We start from the raw sequence: 19622 nt of genomic DNA on the forward strand, positions 1-19622 counted from the left end.
TTGGGCCCACCCTCAATTCTCAGAGGACTGTGCTCCAACTGCCCCAGCTTCAAAGCAACAGCATCTGCCTCTGGGGGGAATGGGCACCTCCATTCCCCAGGCCCACAGGGTAAGGAGGACACATTCCGAAGTCTGTGACCTCTGCGGCACGAGGACAGGCTTTGGCACCCACTCAGGCAGACTTTCTCAAGCAGCCTCCCTCTGTCTGCCCATCTCTGTGCATTCCTAATGCGGCCACGCTGTCATAATGGTCGGGCTCTGAGGCCCAGCCCATCTAATGGACTGAGACTAGCTTGACTGGTGCGGGCCGGCAACAACCCTGGTTTAATGGCAGCAGGAAAGGCCCTCGGAAGCTGAGCCTGTGTGGCTTCTGGTCTGTGTTTCCTTCCTCTCTGACAAGCAGCAGCCTGCACCCCACCTTCCCTGGGAAACTTGGCGACTGTGAGGGAGGGAGGTTGGAGGTGGGAGCGAGAGGCTGACACCAAGGTTCTAGGCGCAGGAATCAGAGGGAGAACTCCGTTGAATCAAGTTCTCCACACCTGGCTCCAGGAGATCCTCTGAGCTTGCTTCCTCTCTTCCAGTTCCCGCTCCACCTCCCTCGCTGGCCACAAGGAACACGTGATGTGAAAAGAGGTTGGAAAAAGTTAAACGTGCATAAATGTGACCAAATAGAGAACTCTGGGTACCTAGGCCTCCTCGGGCAAACTGCCAAGCGAGACCAGCGGCCCCATGTCCCAGATATGGGAGCTAGGAAGCTGCACAGGGTGGCAGGTGCTGGAGACGGCTAAAGCTCACCGTTAGAGGACCTACTAGTGACAAGAATTCAAAGAGGGGGAAGCACACCCAAAAGAGTGTCCCAGCAGAGCCATTCCTGGCAGTGTGCCCAGGTTCTTGCTGGCACTTGGTGACCCAGGCACTGCCTGGTGCCAAGATTATGGCCTGGTGGGCCTGGGCAGGGAACCTCAAGGTAAATGGAGCCCCAACCCCCACGATGAGGACTGTCACCCGCCCTAAGCTGCCTAGAATCAGCAAAAGCACCTCTAGTGTGCAAAAGAGATCCCCTGAGTGGAGCTGGGCAGAGGCAACTAGCCCTCTGGGCTCAGCGGGACAGCAGGAGGGTGGAGCTGGCTGGTACAGGCTGCAGAACAAGGGAGCTAAAGAGTGTCTTCCGGAAGCCAGCCTGCTATGATCCAAGAAGCAGCAGCACCGTTGGCCCTGGTGTGCCACCCTTAACTGCCCTCAACCCTCCCCCAGCGCCCCGCTCTCCTCCTCCCTGGGACTTGTGGAATCCAGACCATTCGTTGCATTGTCCCCTGTCTTAATGACCCCTCCAAATGCTCTAACCCCACTCCAGACCCCACCTGCAGCCTCAGGATCCCTGGCGGCAGAGGCTACAGCACTGAGGTCATGGGTGCTGTCAGCATGGTAATTCTCCAGTCACCCAGCCCCCTCCTGCTTCTCTTAACAGCGCTCAGAGAAGCATCCCTACACGGAGCCCTGGAAGGCAAAGTGTGGGCTGGATCCCACAGCCAGAGAACACCTGGCTGACTAGGGAGGGGGCTTAGGCACTTTTATCTTCGCTAGCTCCTTCAACCCCCGGCCACCCAACATCGGGTTTCACAGGGTACCTTGGGCTGCTGTGAACTCACCGGAGAGGGATCTTGACTCGGAGGTAACGATCCACAGCAATAGCCAGTAGAGCCAGGATGGAGCTCTGGGTGAGGATGAGGACAGGGCAGGCCACCATGAGGCAGGTGTGGAAGTAGGTCTGTGGCCCAATGTTGATAAGGATGGCCAGTGGGATAACCAGAGCGCCAACGGCCACATCAGCTACCGCCAGCGATACGATGAAATAGAAGGTGGCATCGCGAAGTGCCTGGTTCACCTTCACAGCCCAAATCACCAGCACGTTTCCAGGCACAGAGACCAAGGCAATGAGCACCTCGATGCCAATGTAGGCAGCCTGGAAGGCTGAGATGTAGGGCGGCATGGTGGACAGGCGCTGGGCACATCAGCAGACAGGCGCCCTGGGGCACGAGGCCAGCACCTGTGGTCAGGAAGCCTGCAGTGGGGATGCCAGCCTGGGAAGGAGGGGACATAGGCAGCCCTGCGAAGATGTGCCCCAGTTAGCAGATGCAGTGCCTGCCCAGGCTGGCCAGGCACTCAGCCTCACTATCTGCTTAACCTCGGTCCCCTCCCCTTGTCCTCAGAGGTTCCATTCAGCAACTTAAAATAGCAACACTCACTCCACCACTGGCTTTTGTATCAGGTGTGAGGTGGCTCCCAGGACACTCACTCCATAAGGAACCCCTATGCATCCGCAATGCCCACAGGTGTCCGCCGACCCAGAGGCAGGGCGCTCACCATCCTGACTGCCAACCAGCAGGGGGTCCCAAAGGCGTTGCCCTAAGTTCCCTGGGCGGCTTTCCGGAGCCTCGCCGGGCAGGGCTGGGCTCTGGGCACCGTGCGCGCACCGGCTCATCGTTCTCCAGGCTCCCGCCGCTGCGCTCCCAGCCCGGCCTTTCAAGCAATCACATGGTGCGGCAGAGGCTCAGCCCCGGACGCTTTTAAAGAGGTAGTGTCCTGTTTCCGTACCTGGGACTGGATGGCAGGCATGAATCTGAGGGACTAAGCCCAGGACCTGACGGGTCCATAGGCTCTTATTCCCCGCCTGAGCGCACGCCTGCCTGCCTGGTGCCCACCCACCAGGGACGCCGCTGGAGCCCGACTCTTAACAGTCCCTGGTCCCGCTCCAGCTCAGAATCCTTGCCCAATCTACTGTCCCATGGGGGGGGGGGCATTCCAGTCGTTTCATCGACCCCTTTCCTGCACATTCATGGTGCACGAACTGAGACACAGACTTACCCAAGGTCACACCAAAGCTGTCAGAGCTTCTGGCCACCTGAACTGTTTAGTCAAGTATCCCCAAATCTCTAAACCTTGGGCAGTCGCTCCCTCAGAAGATGCCAGGAGAACCCAGAGCTAGCCTGTTAGGTCCAAGGGGATGGTAGCCAGCCGAGACTCCACTCTGGCGCCAGCGCCTTCGTCGCCCCCGGAGCGGGAGCTGAGTGACAATCGGGCTCCGCACACCGGGAGGGGGAGGGGGCGGGGGCGGCGGCACCCGCGGGCCCCTCCCTCGTCGCCCTCCGTCTCCTCCCCTACCCCCTCCTCTAAACAAAGGAAGTGATTCTGTGTGAGAAAAGCTGAGAAAACGTGAGCTTTTCCAATGGTGTGATGTATGAATCCGGCCTCGGGACAGTACGGAGGTGTAGCCTCCCGTGTTCTCTCCTTCTCTTCTCAATGCTGCAGGAGGGCGGGTGGCAAAGCCCTGATCACCTGCGGGACTCTAGAAGGCCCCGGTCTCCCACAAGCACCAAAGGTTGTCGGCACGGCCCCTCCCCTAATCCCAAAACCTACTCTCTTCAGGAAAGCCGTGCCTGCACTGTCAGGAAGGTAGAGGCTTCCAGCTCACACGCTACTTTGCAGGCGGTCTCCTGAGTCATTATATCCCTTTCTCGTCCATCTTTCAGAAGGCTTGTCAGGCTCTCAGCATTTCCATTTTGCAGATGAGGATCCTGAGGCTCAGAGAAGTGACCCCCGCTTCTCCTTATCACCACCGTCAGTGTCACACTGCGGCGCTCCTTTCTTCCCCTCTTCTTCCTCCTCCTCCCTTTTACCCTAGCACCTAAGACCACACAGAATCTAGTCCAGTCCCTTGTGTTCCAGAAAAAGAAGCAGGCTGGGAGAGGAAAAGAACTTGCCAAAGACTACAGGCTCCTTAGTCAACCAAGCCACTGCACAGTGCCCTCCCCACGCTGCCCCTAGCTCTCCCTCACTTGCTTCCAGTCAGTAGGCACTGGCTCACATCCAGCCCCAAGCCTTCCCTCGCAGTGCCTTATAGAGATCCCACCCTGAGAAATCCTGTTTGCGTGTTGGGGAAGGGCCTGGACTCCACAGTAGCTGGTTCAATGAGGCTGGGGGAACCCCAGACCCTACTGCTCCCTTGCTGGATCTCGGGATAAGGAGGGAAAGCTTCTGCTGAGATTTGCTGCAAGATCACAGTAGGAAACAGGCTCCAGACCTGTGTTTGGGAGGGAGGGTGAGGGCAATTCAGTTGTCTTCAGAGGAGGAAGCCCAGTGTGGGAAAGACAGCATCTGCCACCATCAGAGAACCAGAAATCTGCGTCTGATCACTAAAGGGCAGTCTTTCCGCAAAGGCCAGCTCACAGGTACCCTCCCTGCCTATCTTCCATTTCTCCCTGCTTCTAAGAGTAAACTGACATTCTACCACTGCCCACACCCTGTCAGCAAGAGGTTGAGGTCTGTGTGGCATCTCTGCCTCTTGGCTCTTTCTTTCCTTGCCTCAAAGCCTTTAAGGCACAAAGTCTTCCTCTTTTAATTTATTTAAAAATTTTAAGCAAGGACTTTCTATATAGCCCAGGCTGACCTTGATCTCAGTCATTTTAGCTCTGCTTGCCCAATGTTGGAATTATAGATACAATCCAGTACCATGCTGGGCAAAGAGAGTGGGTTTTGTTGTGGTCTGGTTGGTTGGTTTTGTTTTATTTTGTCTTGTTTTGGTTGCTTGTCTGTTTGTTTGGTGCTGAGGAATGGAACTCAGAGCGTCATGCACACTAGCGAACTACGCTACGACTGAGTTATACCTGTGATCCTGTCTTAAGTTTTGATTTGCCTCTTGTTAGTCAGCCATATGGCAAACCCAGTGTGGGGCAGGCAGAGGTCTGAGGGAGAGGAGGACACTGTGGAAGGACAGAGGCAGAACAGAAGGAGCCAAGTGACTGGCTGGAATGGACGCCGTGCCAAAAAATGTGATGCTGTTTTTCACACATGCCCCAAATCCCTGACTAGATGACCCTTCCTGATTTTCCACGCCTCCATCAGAGCCCTGATTTCCTCATCTGTAGGATGGCTTGACCAGGAATAGCACCTCCTAGAAGGCTATGAGAACTGCATAAGCAGGCTTAAGGAGAGCTGCGCACAGACTGTGTATTAAAAAGGCAAGCAGAAGGCCAACAAGATGGCTCAGTGGGTAAACGCACTTGCTGCCAGGGACCCACAATATGGAGAGAACTGTTCACCAAAGGTTGTCTTCTGACCTCTACATGTGCAGTGTAGCACACACACATGCACTAAATAAATAAAATGTGATATAATCTTTAAAAAAAAAAAAAGCAGGCAGTGCCAGACCAATGGGGAGAAGGGGAGGGAAGAAGAGTCCAAAGTTCAAAATACTGAAATCTGCCCTGTGCTGATAGTGGAGCTATGTTGGGACCAAATCCCACAGGTACCAGGCTTGAGTGCCCTTAAAAGTACCCAAGTGAAAACTTTTACTAAGCATGAGACATTGGGGCAAGATGATGTCACAGGAAGTGGAAAGGTTCTGGGGCCCAGTCTTCACCCAATTTCTTCTCAGTCCTATTTTTTTTCTTCCAGGCCTCCCTGGCCCTGGTCTCTCCACAGTGGTCTTGGTAAGCGTGGAAGAGAGGGCAGAGGTGGAAAAGCTACTGGGGCAACCCTCTTCAGCAGCCCTGAACCTTCTTTCTGGAGTCCTTCACATTGTCCCCCCAAATTTCCCAAAGCCTACCCACCCTTGGGGACACCAACAAGGAGAGAACAGGTAGGTGTCAAGTTTGGGTTGACTCTTGGAAGAGCCTGGAGAATGCATGAGGTCTTAGGAGTCTCCTCTAAAGCTAGGCATGACAGCACATATCTGTTTCCTCAGCTCTAAGACGGCTTAGGCTGGAGGATCAGGGGTTCAAGATTAGCCTGGGTTATATAGTGAGCTTCTGGCCAGCCTGGGTTACCTAGTGAGACTCTGTCTCAAAAAACCAAAGACTTCTAAGGCTGGGAGTAAAGTTCAATTGTAGGGTGCAGCTTGGAATACAGGAAGTCCTCTGTTTCATTCTCTGTGCCATTAAATAAAAGAAATAGAAAAGGGAAGGAGAAATATATATTCCTCTATTCTCCTCCAGCAGGCAGATTATTCTGGTTCCTATGCCATGGTTTTCAGCGTTGCTCTGGGCACTGCATGCATAAGAAGCCCTGGATAAGAACGGAAGTCAGGACAGAAAGACTGCAGGATAGAACTCCAGTTCTAGCCATCCTGGTGGTGATTCCCCTGAATCTCCCTCCTTTTCCAGCCCCACACTGCTCTGCCTTTGAAAACAAGACCTGCAGGTCTCTTCCTCCCTCTCTCCCCTTCCGCTGCCTGAGAAGGGGGCTGAGGTCATTTCTTTTCAGCCCACGTTGCCACCATTCATCACCTTGTTCCACATATCAGAGGGTAGGCTGGGATAGGCAGGAGCCTCCAGAAAAAGGTCGCAGACATAAGCACAATGCCCCCCATGTATAGTTCTCTCTGGGAGGATGACGGCAAGCCTCTGACCTCTGACTTCCGACCTCAGGTTTTCCCACCCCCAGCTTCTGCAGGGTGGAACAGCAAAGGCAGTGGAGGGAAGGAAGGCCATGCCCTCTCTTGTGGGGATCTTTTTTTCTTTTTTTCTAAATATTTATTTATTATGTGTACAACATTCTGTCTGCGTGTATGTCTGCAGGCCAGAAGAGGGCGCCAGACCTCACTACAGATGGCCGTGAGCCACCATGTGGTTGCGGGGAACTGAACTCAGGACCTCCAGAAGAGCAGGCATTGCTCCCAACCACTGAGCCATCTCTCCAGTCCCCATCTTGTGGGGATCTTGACACACTAAAGACACCCAGGAACTTGGCAGAAGGGCCCCAAGGTGAGGGAGAAGGATCAGGGTTCCTTGGGGTCTTGGGGGAACCGTTTCTGCTTTAGGCAGAATTCCATTTTACATATGTGTCATTGTTTTCATGTGTTTGTTTGTTGTATGACTCGGTTTGAACATGGATTTTATAAGCCATGTGAGAAAAAAAATGAACATTTGAGCTTTAACCCAGTGCTTCCATGGACAGACCAGAGAAGTGAAATCCAGAAATGGAATAAATTTACCCAAACCTCCCTGTAAGTCAGGGCACAACTGAGACCTGGGGAGGAGCCAGGAGGTGAAGAGCTCGGGGCCGTATCTGCCAAGGTCTCAGGGGGCAGAGAGAGTCCTCTGGCTTTTATTGGTTAATGAATAAAGAACTGCTTTGATCCTCTGGCAGGGAAGAACAGAACTAGGAGAAAGCTAGGCTGTATGCTGGGAGAAAGAAGGGTGGAGTGAGAGAGAAGCCATGGAGCTACCGGAGACAGATGCTGGGAAATTTACCCAGTAAGCCACTGCCACATAGTGATATATAGATTAATAAAAATGGGTTAAATTAATATAAGAGTTAGCCAATAAGAAGCTAGAGCTAATGGGCCAAGCAGTGATTTAATTAATACAGTTTCTGTGTGATTATTTCGGGGCTAAGCTAGCTGGGCAGCCGGGAACCAACAAGCAATCTTTCTCCAACAGTCCTCAGCTTGCAGCTCTCTCCATCTCACCAGGAAGGGGGACAGGATGCAAACACATCCTGTGGGAGCCAGGAACCCATGCCGATAGCACAAGAAAGGCCTTACACAAATGTATAGCCGTTGGCCCTCAGGAAAGATTTTCCCACAGACAGCATCTCTGAACTGCTCACTACACACCTAGGAGGTAGCAAAACTGAAGCTCTTAGCTCCAAATCACAGACAAGTCAAGCTTAGCAAGGCTCAAATGAAGCCATGTGCATGGCTGAGACTGGAACTGGTATCCTAGGTTCAGCAAGGGATGAGATCTCCCTGAAGGAGAACCTCGGCAGCCTACTTCATTTACTCGGCTGTACTGCCTGAAACCCACTGTGAAGGGGGGGGGTGTGGTACCACCTGCTCAGAGTCTGCCAGAGCTCACGGTTGTGTGTTCCAGGTGCCACAGACTAGGCAGGGCACTTCCTGAGCAGGCACTGGCTGGACGGTTTCCAGAGAAAGCAAGTTGAGCCTGGGCCTGAGGAGGGGCAGAATGGTCTGTGTTTGTGGAGAAAGACAGGTGGCATGGGAAGGACCTTGTGGGTAGACAAAACAAACAGCTTGAAGGTGCAGTGTTTGCTATATCTTGGGGAAGATGAGGGGCTTGATGGGGTCTGGGCAGCATAGTGAGAGTGACTAAACTTCCAGGGTGGGGCACCAATAGTGCCGGAGGTCTCAGCTTTACCTTTAGCATGGGCAAGAGCAAAAGTTCCCCCACATTCCCTGACTCCAATTCTCTAATTCTGTAGGAGAAATAGCAGCCCTGTCTCTCTTGTTAAAATGAAAGTACATCTCAGAATGTAAAATAATCAACCAATCATAACCTATTTTGTTGGTATTTGAAAGCTCTCAAGGATTTTGAACAGGGGATGGAAGGACCTAGAAGCTGCTACTTTGTTTCTTACGGTTCTAGGGATTGAAGCAGGGCCTGTGATTGTTACTGTACTACTGAACTTCAGCCTAACCCAATCTAACTTAGAGAGACAATCCAAAGGGGCCTGGAGGAAGGAGGAAGAGGCTGGACATGTGTCAGCAGCCTTGGTCAAAGACAGTGTGAAATTGAACAGGAGAGGAGACCGTGGGAACAGAGAAGATAAACAGATGTTGCATGAGAGGCCTGGGCTCAGTGGCTGCCCAAGCACAGCATCCAAGGGAAGGCAAAAAGGTAAAGATGGTCCAGGGGAAACACTGATGGCGAATGAAAGACACTGGCAGTGCAAACACGGGGGAGGTCAGGTGAGATGTGACCTTACAGGGTTCCTGTGGGATTCTGGAAAGACCAAGAGTGTGAACAGGAATCTGGTCATCTCTGTCCAACTAGGAATAAAGACTTTGGGGAACAAGATTCCCCCGGGAGTGTGGGGGGTAAGATTGCTGAAGGAATGGTGCAAGGAAGCTGGGCTGTAGCTCCCAGAACCGGGAGGGAAAGCTGCCAGAGGGGAGTGGAGGCATTTCGGGAAGAGAGATGTCGAGCAGCCTGAGAGGGAAGCAGTCATACTTGGGTGACAGGAAGGGAATGGAGACCTGGAAGACACCTCATGGGTGTGTGAGGGCCTCTGAGGGGTTAAAGCTGCTGCAGTTAGTTCACGGTGGAAGTCGTGGGTGCAGACTAGTCTTTGAAAGAGCTTGGCAGGGAAAAGAACAAAAGATGGATGGTTAGCTGCAGGAGAAGGAGGTCAAAAAGAGGTTGGTTTTAGCAGCGGGGAGATCTGAGCATGCTCCCAGCTTCAGTGAAGACGGCATAACGAGATGAATCAGAGGAAGAGATGCTGAGCACAGGCCAAACTCTCCACACGGCCTCTGCGTGCCCATGGGGACAGAAGCAGATATCCACCGCTGACCGGACTCGGCACTCTGCCCGCAGACCTGGAAACCCCTGCTTCCTCCCATCCCCAATGCTGCGGGTCCTTTGTTAAGTGTTTCAGGAATGCTCCCAGGCCTTTGCAGGGATCCCATCTCTGTTGATGCACAGCCAACAGTTCACTAACCTTTCACATCAATAATGACTTGTCCTTGCCCTGCACCAGCTCCACCCTCTGGTGGCCATAGCCCAGTCCACACCCCAACCCAGCTCAGCAGGCACCCGTCATGGACCTCTTGGCTTCCCTGACCCTGTCTGTAGCTAAAGAGGACCCCCTGGATGATCTAATTGCCACTCTTTGCCTTCCAAAGGACACAGACTTGATCTGCCACTCAACAGACTTGGCAGAACCTATGCCACCCTGGGCAGCCCACTTTGCCCTGAGTAGCATCCTTCCTGGACTCGTCAACACGACCTCTAAGAAGACAAGGGAAAGTGACCATCTGCTTCCCCTCCCCTTCACTGGGCAGAAGTGGAAATCAAGGCAGGAGGATATCATGTTAGAGCTTAGGCCGGCTGGCTTCCAAATTCTCTTTGCCGCCCCCATTCCTCGCCAGCCAGCCATCGCTGCCCTTCAATGAAGAGAAGCAGCCCTGGCACATTCTGTGTGCTTCATCATGGAGAACCAGCTCTCGAGATGTGCCAGGAGGAAGGCAAGATGGATTTTCACAGCAGTGTTACTCGGAATAGCTTAAGAGCAGAAACAAGCCAAATGCTCACCAACTAGAGTTACCAGAATACATTCAGGACACCCAGTTAAAAAAAATGTTAGCAGCTTTATTGAGAAACAGTCTAAGTATCATAAAGTTCACCCATCTAAAGTGTGCGGGCAGTGGTTCTGAGACGAGATTTACAGACTTGTGTAATCACCACCACCATCTCATTTTAGAACACTTTTATCATCTCCCTCCAAAAATCCCTGTGCCCATTAGCAACTACGCTCCCTCCCTCCCTAGCCCCAGATCACACAAATCTCTGGTGGGAAAGGCTGAGACAGAGTCCCACTATGTAACCCAGGCTAGCCTCAAATTTGTAATCCTCCTGCTTCGGCTTTCATGACTTGCTAGGATTAAAGGTCTGAACACCATGCTTGCAACAAACTGCTCCTTCCATGGATTTGCCTGCTCCAGATACTCGCCTGTGGTCCTTTGTGACTAGCTTCCTGATACTCAAATACCTTATACTCAACAACTTCCTCCTCCTCATCTTCCTCCTCCTCTTCCTCCTCCTCCTCCTTCTCTTCTTCTTCTTCTTCTTCTTCTTCTTCTTCTTCTTCTTCTTCTTCTTCTTCTTCTTCTTTTGCAGAAATCAGAGGTATAACATGGGAGCCGGTTCTCTCCTTCCCCCCTGGGCTCTAGGGATCTAGCTCAGGTCAGCAGGCTTGCTCATCAGCTCTTTTACCCACTGAGACATCTCACCAGCTCAGTACTCAGTTTCAATGGTTGAATAAGATTTCATTTCATGGACAGTCCACATTTTGACTATCCAGTCTTCAGTTGATTGGGCATTTTGGACTGGTTTCACTTTGGGGCTATTGTAAACAAGGCTACTACGGAAGTTCAGGCATAAATGTGTACATGAACACACACAGCTCAGGGGACAACAGCGGGGACTGAGAAGCAACAGTAGTTAGGAGCACAGCGGCCTTACAATGGCCCTCCAGTGTGGTGCCATGTGTACCAATCTGAGGCATGAAGGCTGACGCGGAAGCCAGAAAAGCTTTCTCCCTGCCAAGCAGAGCGCCAGCTGGGGTGGAGCACCATTTGTTCAGCTGAGGCCCCAGGGCAGTGAGCATGTCAGAAAGCCTACGACACACACATTTTCATAGGCTGTGTTCCAATCCAGCAGGCATGGAAGTGAGGCATGCAGACAGTGAACGTTCACTCATTCCTCACTCCTCCAAACCGGTCACACAGGCTTATTCCCTCTGCCTGTCTTTTTCTGGCCCTGGTTTCCTGATCTTAAGCACAACTCTAAATGCCTTTCTACAGACACTCCCTTCAGATCCAGAAGGAACTCGCACCCGGAGCAGGGTCACTTGCTTAATGCCAGGGAAGAAGAGAGGAAGCCTGTGGTCCAATCATCTGCCCCTCTATGGACCCACAGATCAGAAATTAATTCCTATTCCTAAATGCCACTCATTCGATCTGGTTGCTCATGCTGGTGACACAGAGGAGCCTTCCGAAGACTAGGCTTCTTCATTTCCCCTTCCCTGATACTCAGGGCGTCGCCCGCCCGTGCTAGGCAAGCCCTCTACCACTGGGCTATTTCGCTGACCCCAAGTTGAACGATCTCATCACACAGAACCGGTGTCTGGGGCACAGTAGCATACGGCCGATGGTCCAGAATGAAGTGCTGCAGGACAGTGTGACCACGTTTTCTTTGGGGGGCTCTTTTGCCCCTCGCGGCTTCGAGAATGACAGGACAACGATTTGATTTTCCGTTTCCCCCAACAGAGAAACTGCGGAGCGCCGCGGCCGTTCTGCGCCCTTGGCTGGAGCTCTGGGTCCCTCTGCTGGAGGGATTGGAGCTTGGGCGGGTCGTTGAGCCGGGAGGGGGAACCCCTCAGGTGACATCTAAGAAGACCATCTAGATAGAATACAGTTGCTGGAACTCAGCTGAAGGGCCAAGGGGCCAGTCCTAGGAATGCCCAGCAAGCATGCCACCCCGATGGTGACTCTGGCCTCCGGATGCCCAGCCCAAAATCCTTTGCTCCCACCCTGCTACCTCGTGTTTTTAGGCAAAATCTCCTGAAAGTGCCCAAAGCGCATGTTCTGGAAGCCCCTAACCCCCGCCCCTCCCCCCTTCCCAGGGCGCCCTGGGAAGATCTCCAAAGAGAGGATTCCCAGCACCCTCTGCTTCCCGCCAGCCTGCCTCAGGAATCTGCTCTCAATGCTGACCTTCCACCTCCAGTACTTCTGGGAACCTTCATCAGGGCCCAGAACCCTTGGTCTGCCAATTCACCTCAAAGGCTGTGAGCTCGGTCTCTAGGGCCTAGTAAATCTGCTCAAACGTCCTGTCTGAGAACGGGACCAAGAAGCCTCAGTTTTCCTGCCTGTAAAGTAGAAACTACAGAATTTTCTGAATGAGCAGCTGGGAAAGTTCCGTGGTATTGTGGCTGGTAGCACTTGAGCACCGAACACGTATTCACATGTATTGACATTTGCAGCTCCCCAGCCCCTCCTTCCCCTAACACTTAACAGGGGAGAAACGGGTTAAGTACAGTAGGCAAGAGCGAGTTCTCCACAGACAAGTACGGCACGGCCCTGCCACGTGTTTGAGATTTCCCCAGCCATGCCACCTCCTTGCTCTTCCACTCTGTCTCCAGGGGGAGGAGTGGCAGCTGCTTTCCTGGGCGGCCCAATCCCTGACCCAGCCAAAGGCCGGGCACAGCTGCTGGAGCGGCCCGAATGCCTCAGGTTTAGGGCTCCACAAAGGACAGCTGGGGCTGGAGAAGGAGGAGAAGGGATGAAGATGGGCTCCCTGCCCACTGAGTGTCTTCCCTCTCCTGCAGCTTCTTATCCCTTTCCTAGCAGCCGGGGACCTCTGACCTCACTCTTGCCACAGCTGTGGGGGACGGGGGAGGGGCTGTCCTCGTTCTCTCCCCGTCTTTTGCTCTCTAGGGCCTCCACCCCCACCGCGTTCCCTCTGTCGCCCACATGCTGCCCAGCTGTCCCTGCCCCTGTGCTGGGCACTCAGCCCGCCTGCAGTACTCATGAATCGCCACCATTCACACTCTGACCCTCAGCCTCCACCTGTTCCCCTCGGTCTGGGCAGCAGGGCTGTGTGGCCCCATCTGTTGTCCTCCATCTAGGACTCGGGGCAAAGACTCCACTTCAAAATTCCCCACTTCCACCTGCCTACAGTGGGCAGGAAGGCCTGACCGAGAGACGGGTTCCAATCGGGAGGGCTTCATCTTCTTTCTTCCCCAGGCCATCAAGGCTGTCCCAAACAACTTACAACCTGTCCTTCCACCTGAAGAAAGCTAAGCGCCCACTTTCTCCAGAAGGACCTTTGCATATTTAAACACATTCTAATTTCATTTCCTCATGGCCAGGCCCTTTATCAATGTACACTGGCAAATAGAAAAACAAGATAGTGGGAAACCACGTGTGTACACGAGCATGATTGTGTTTGTGTGGGGGGGTGTGTGCCATAGTGATTGAGGCATTTCCCAGCCAAGAACACGTTACAATTCTTTGTTCTGCAAGTGTTATGGGATGTACTTTTCTTTCATTCACTTTATTATGTTTTTCTAGACAGGGACTTACATTGCCCAGGCTGGCCTTTAGCTCCCTATTCTCTTGCCTCTGCCTCACAAGTGCTGGGGTTACAGGTGTGGACCACCAGGCCTAGGCTAAATATACTTTTCTTAATAAAAAAAAAGTGAACCCAGTACAGTTCAGTTCAGACCAATACCCTCTCCAGATCTTTCAGAGCAGAAGCAACCACTATGACCACTTCGGGGTATTTCCAAGCATTTACTATATATTTGAATAACCTGCCTGCATGTGTTATATATGCGCATATGTTATAGCACTCACATTACTATGCAGGTTTGAGTTTGCATTGCCTTTATGTAAGTAGTAACCTACAAATAGTCTGCAAATGAGTTTGTTATAAAAACCTCTACCTGGGCCAGGAAAAAGATTCGGTGGACAAAACCACAAGCTGCCAAGCCTGCCAGCCTGAGTTCAGTTCTAGTGCCCCACGCGGGGGAAAGAGAACTGACTCATGAGAGTCATCCTCTGACCTCCCCAAAGCGCACACACACACACACACACACACACACACACACACACACACCAAACAAATAGGTGTAGAAACAGAATTTCAAAGGCCTACCTGTCTCCATCAGCACACACAGCCCTGCGGTCCCTTCTACTGCCACTTCCTGTCCCAGCATGGGCGTGTGTCTGGCGTCATTTTGTCAGCATTTCCTATGACAGCCATCTCCTCCACCCCTGTTTTCCTCCCATCATAAGCAAGATGTCCTTGTAACAAGTCTGAGCCTTCTCCAACCTAGCTCTTCCTGGTCCTACTTGGCCCTGGGTCCCTACTGCGTGAGAATAAAAAGTGCTACCATTTACACTGTTTCAAAAGCACAATGCCCTTATATCATTTTAAAGATAAAATTTTAGTCACCTTTTTCCAAGATCTTGTAGCCTAGTCAGGTGATTCCTCTTTCCACAGAGAAGGGATGAAAAGATTTGGAAGAAGAAAAGGGGATGGGAGTGAAGGAGTAAAAAGGAAAAAGAAGAGGAGGAGGAGGAGGAGGAGGAGGAGGAGGAGGAGGAGGAGGAGGAGGAGGAGTGGAAAATGTGCTTCCTTATCCCAGCACTGTCTGCTATAGCACCGCGGCCATTTGCCAGAAAGGAAACAGTTAAAGGAAACATGGTGCGTCCACTTGGTGGAATATTATGAGATCATTAAAGTGGTAATTGTGAAGACTGAGGAGGAGCATGGAAAATACTTCTATATTAAATTTAAAAGCAGACTACAAAATTAAAACTCTGTTATGGTTACAAGTATGCAGTGGGAAGAAGGCACACAAAGGTAGGAGGGAATATAGACCAATCCAGCCAGCCGGGTTGGACACCATGGTAGAAGCCCCTGTGCGCTGATACTGTTGCTTACTACAGCCGGTCAGCTGCTACAGTACTGTCTGTGTAACAGATGGCTGATGTTTAAGTGAAGCAGCAATGGAAAGAAGACAGGGATGGGAAGGAAGGTGAGTGGGGATGGGGGCTGGCTAGTTTTATGTTAACTTGACACAAAGTATAGTCCTCAGAGGAGGGAGCCTAACTGAGAAAATGTTTCCATAAGATTGGACTGTGGGCAAACCTGTAGGGCATTTTCTTAATCAGGGATTGATGGGAGGGGGCCCCGCCCACTGTGGGTGGTGCTATCCCTGGGCTGGTGAACCTGGATTCTATCAGAAAGGCTGAGCAAGCCATGGGGAGCAAGCCAGTAAGCAGCACCCCTCCATGGCCTCTGTATCAGCTCCTGCCTCCTGGTTCCTGTCCTATGTGAGTTCCTGTCCTGCCTCCTTTTGATGATGAGCAGTGATGTGGAAGCCTAAGTCAAATAAACCCCTTTCCTCCTCCAGTTGCCCCTGGTGCTTCATCACAGCAGTAGTAACCCTAACTAGGACGAGGGGGGAAGAAGAGCTGAGTGGGGAGGAAAATGAGATTGGGAGATTGTGTTTAGAAGGTTCAGCTATATAACAATGTAACGGCCAGTGTCGTTTAAATGCTTCTTTCTAGACCCTTCAGGCTGACAAAGTTCTCACTGCACACAGAAGCTGGCATCCATCATCTGATCCTCCCTGACTATTCCTTCTAGTACTATCTGAAGTCCACCAGAGAGCTAAGGCCACCACACATGGCAGTCTAGTGGAGTGTGGAAGGCACAGATATAAACACATGCAGAACTATAACAGCTATTGGAAAGCACTAAAATAATATGTAATCAACTGGAAGTGGAAGATGTAGCATCCCAGAGGGCTTCTCAGAGTAAGGATATTTAATGTGACCTTTAAAGGGTGGGCAGGAGATTGCTAGGCAGAACATTCTAGGGAGAAGGCACATATACAGAGCACTGGGGCCTAAACACACCAGCACCACATACCTTACCATTGAAGATGACTAGACACGGGGTTCAGAAGGAACAGGGGCCAGAAAGGAAGTCATGACTTATCCACAAAACAAGAAGGAGAAGCATCTGAGAGTTACATCAGAGCAAGAGCACCTTGATTAGTTGGGTAGGGGCAAACCCCTGGGATGGCGAGATAGCTCAACAAGATGCCAAGCCTGATGACCTGAGTTCAATCCCCAGAATCTAATGGTAGAAGGACAGAACTAACTCCTGCAAGTCCTCTGGTCTCTCCTCCCCCCCCACTCACACACAATGTAATTTTAAAAATTTAAAGAGGCAATGAAGAACCCAAGCAGGAGTGGAGCAGAAACACCCTCAGGTAGAAACGAAAGCATTTTCCATTCGCTCAGTGAAAGCCTTTGGAGAGGCTGAAGTCAAAAGACATCCTGACAGGGTAAGACAGACAGAGAGACAGACCCTTACAGATCAGCCTGGAAACCACACAACAGAGTCAAGCCAATGTGGTCACCACAGTCAGAGATGATGGCTGTGGGTGATATCCAGGCAAGTTTAGAGCGGCCCCTAGGATGCAGTCTCACGCTTTGAGGGAACTGGGAAGGGGCTCAGGGACAGAGGGAGCTGCCAGCTGCGTGGGAGAAAGAGATGAGGAGCTGTCTGGGGGCAATGACCATCTTTACTTGGACTTCTTGCTCGGAGCATTCTAAAAGCACAGTGTGACCTGAGGACCCAGTGATCCTTCCCATGAGTCATTTACACTGAAGTCTCTGGAACACTACCTAGCACAGTGTCCAGCTCAAACAAAGAGCACAGAAAAGCACAGCAGGGTTCATCTTCATCAGTGCCTTTCCCCATCTCCCCATGGCACGTGCCCCTGGCCGGCCCTGAAAGGCTTTCCAGAGGAGGCTTCTGACGAAACTATAACCCAGTCTACCTTAAAACTACTAGGAGGGTGGGCAGTGGTGGGACACACCTTTAATCCCAGCATCTGAACTCAGGCCGATCTCTGAGTTCAAGGCCAGCCTGGTCTACAGAGTGAGTTCCAGGACAGCCAGGGATACACAAAGAAATCCTGTTTCAAAAAACCAAAAAACAAAACAAAACAAAACAAAAACCTACTAGTATGGCTATAACTATGCAAGTGCCAAGCTCCCTGCAGTAAGATGAAGGCCTGCAGTGAACAGGAGAAAGGGAGAGGGAGAGGGTGGAGGCAGAGAGGTCTCAGTGGTTCGTCCCCAGGGAAAGATGGCTGCATGAAAATGGAAGAGCATGTTCTACGGGCCTGGCAAATATAATCCTCACATGATGCTACTGAGGAAATTACCAAAATTGTGCATGTTTTTGTTCTTGTGTGCAGGCTTTGAATGAGAATGTCCCCTCTATGGTCATGTATTTAAACATTTGGTCCCCAGATGGTAGCACTATTTGGGAAGGCTTAGGGGGTGTGGCCTTGCTGGAGGAAGTTCCTGGGGGTGGAAGTCATTTTAAGGTTTCAAAGGTTTGCCAGTCCCAGTGCTCCCTGTCTCTCTGCTTTTTGCTTGTGGTTTGAAGATGTGAGCTGTCAGCTTCCAGTTCCAGCCACCACTGCCTCCTGCCTGCCACCCTGTAGTCACCACCATTGCGGACTCTAACCCTCTGGAACAAGAAGGCAAAATAAACTCTTTCTGCCCATTCGTTGCCTTGGTCCCAGTGTTTTGTCGCAGTAACAGAAAAGCAACTGATACATTGTGCTTCAGCTCTGAGTTAGCAGGTACTTTGGCAGAGGCTGAGGGTGGAAACACTGTTTATGGTGATGGTGTTGGTTGGTAAATTCATGGAAACTTACTAGAAAGATTTACTGAGCTGCTAGCCCAGAAGAAGGGCCAAGGGAATTAAAAGGCTTTCAGGGACCCAGCTCGGCAGACTGTAGCTTTTAGGGCTATTCAAGACATGTAAACACTCAAAGCCTGTTTGACACACTGCCACCGCTGATGTCCATGTTGAACGTGTGGCCTTAGGCCTGACCCTGGGACTGTGCTTGTTTCTCACTGCAGGACCATCTGCAGCTGAAGAGAAATGGAACACCATCTGATGGGCACCAAGTCACATGCCAGGAAAGGGACTCAGATTTGACAAGTATGTGTTTGTTTCAGGCTTATATTTTTAAGAACATAAAAAAATATTCTTTGGCCATTTTGTACATGTATCTTGAACATACGCACCCCCAATACCACCCTCACTGCCCAGATTCTCCCCAACATGTCCCCTTCCCGCCTCCATGCCCTCTTCCTTTTTTTTAATAAGCCACTGAATTCGGCTAGTGCTGCCTGTATGCACATAGTGTGAGCATCCTCACAGTGGCCACACCCCCAAAGAAAAATGACTCTCCCTCCCTCCCCTAGCAGTCACCCACTTCCCAGCCAGGGTAAGGCCGGGATGAGGGATGCTGACCGACTCGGTCTTGTGCAGGTGGCCACAGCTGCTAAGTCCGTGCGTGCAGCAGTCCTGTCAAGTCAGAAGAGTCCTGGGGCACTCCTCCTGGATCCTCTGGTCCTTTTGTTGTTTTGTTTTGTTTTGTTTCGAGACAGGGTTTCTCTGTGTAACCTCCCTGGCTGTCCTGGAACTCAGTCCGTAGACCAGGCTGGCCTCAAACTCACAGAGCTCCATCTGTCTCTGCCTCCCAAGTGCTGGGGTTAAAGGCGTGCGCCACTACCACTCAGCGATCCTCTGGTTCTTACATTATTTCCACATCATGTTCTGTGATATCCCCTGGCCTTGGGGGGCTTGATATAGACACCCCACTTGATACTTGATAGTCAATGTTCCTAGCACTCTGGCAGGCTGTGAGTCTCTGCATTAACTGCAGCCCGCTGTAAGACTGAAGGTAGCCCTCATCTGAGGCTGTAACGTAGCAGTTTGATAACATGCCCATTTAACATAACAACAGTCATCAGGCACCCAGGGCCTATGATTTCGTAGCCTTATGTATTTATTTGCTTGTTCTTAAGGAAGGATCTGGTAGACCAGGTTGGCCTCCAAATCACAAAAATTTTGCCTCTGCTTCTGAAGTGCTGGGGTTAAAGGTATGTACTAAATTGCCTAGTTCTTTTTTTTTTTTTAAAAAAAGATGTTTTGTATATGAGTGTTTACGTGTGTGTGTGTGTGTGTGTGTGTGTGTGTGTGTGTGTGTGTATGCTTGGTGCCCTCAAAGGCCAGAAGAAAGCATTGGATCCTCTGGAACTAGACTCACAGATGATTATGAGTCAATATGTAGGCACTGGGAACCAAAACAGGGTCCCCTTCGAGAGCAGCAAATGCTCTTTAATACTGAGCTGTCTCTCCAGCACCTCGCTATGTGCTTTCGATCAGGCTTACAGAACCAGGTATAGAATCCTTTCTGCATAGCTGGCCTCAAATTCAATGAGAAAGCATGCCAGGAGTGGGGGCGCACACCTTTAACCCCAGCAGTCGAAGAGGCAGGCAGAACTCTGTGAGCTCCAGAGCTACACAGTGAGACCCTTTCACAAAAAAATAAATAAATAAGAAGAAAAGGAAAGAAAGAAAGAAGGAAGGAGAGAGAAAATGAGAAAGGAAGGAAGAGCGAGAAGGGGGGAGGGAAGAAGGAAGGAAGGAATTGTGCCTTTCATAGAGACACTCAACGAGGTTAATTTCAAAATATAAAATATGCAAAGCAAG

General features: G+C 51.4%; 1 protein-coding gene across 5 annotated transcripts in view; it reads right to left on the minus strand.

Annotated features, from left to right (window-relative positions):
* Positions 1-19622, minus strand: part of Adora1 (adenosine A1 receptor) — an 86852-nt gene that overhangs the window by 32826 nt on the left and 34404 nt on the right. The window contains exons 1-2 of one of the 5 annotated variants that reach the window (XM_075988020.1): positions 2866-3162; positions 1650-2047 (exon numbers count right to left, since the gene is read on the minus strand). The exons of 1 other annotated variant lie outside the window; for it this stretch is intronic. In XM_075988020.1, the coding sequence (XP_075844135.1) occupies positions 1650-1990 (341 nt within the window). In that variant the 5' untranslated portion in view covers positions 1991-2047; positions 2866-3162. Of the gene's footprint in view, positions 1-1649; positions 2108-2364; positions 2812-2865; positions 3163-19622 lie in introns of those variants that run through there. 3 more of the 5 variants (XM_075988018.1, XM_075988021.1, XM_075988019.1) reach the window with 3 other exon arrangements.

The sequence above is a fragment of the Microtus pennsylvanicus genome, chromosome 10, assembly GCF_037038515.1.
Source record: "Microtus pennsylvanicus isolate mMicPen1 chromosome 10, mMicPen1.hap1, whole genome shotgun sequence".
Taxonomy (NCBI): domain Eukaryota; kingdom Metazoa; phylum Chordata; class Mammalia; order Rodentia; family Cricetidae; genus Microtus; species Microtus pennsylvanicus.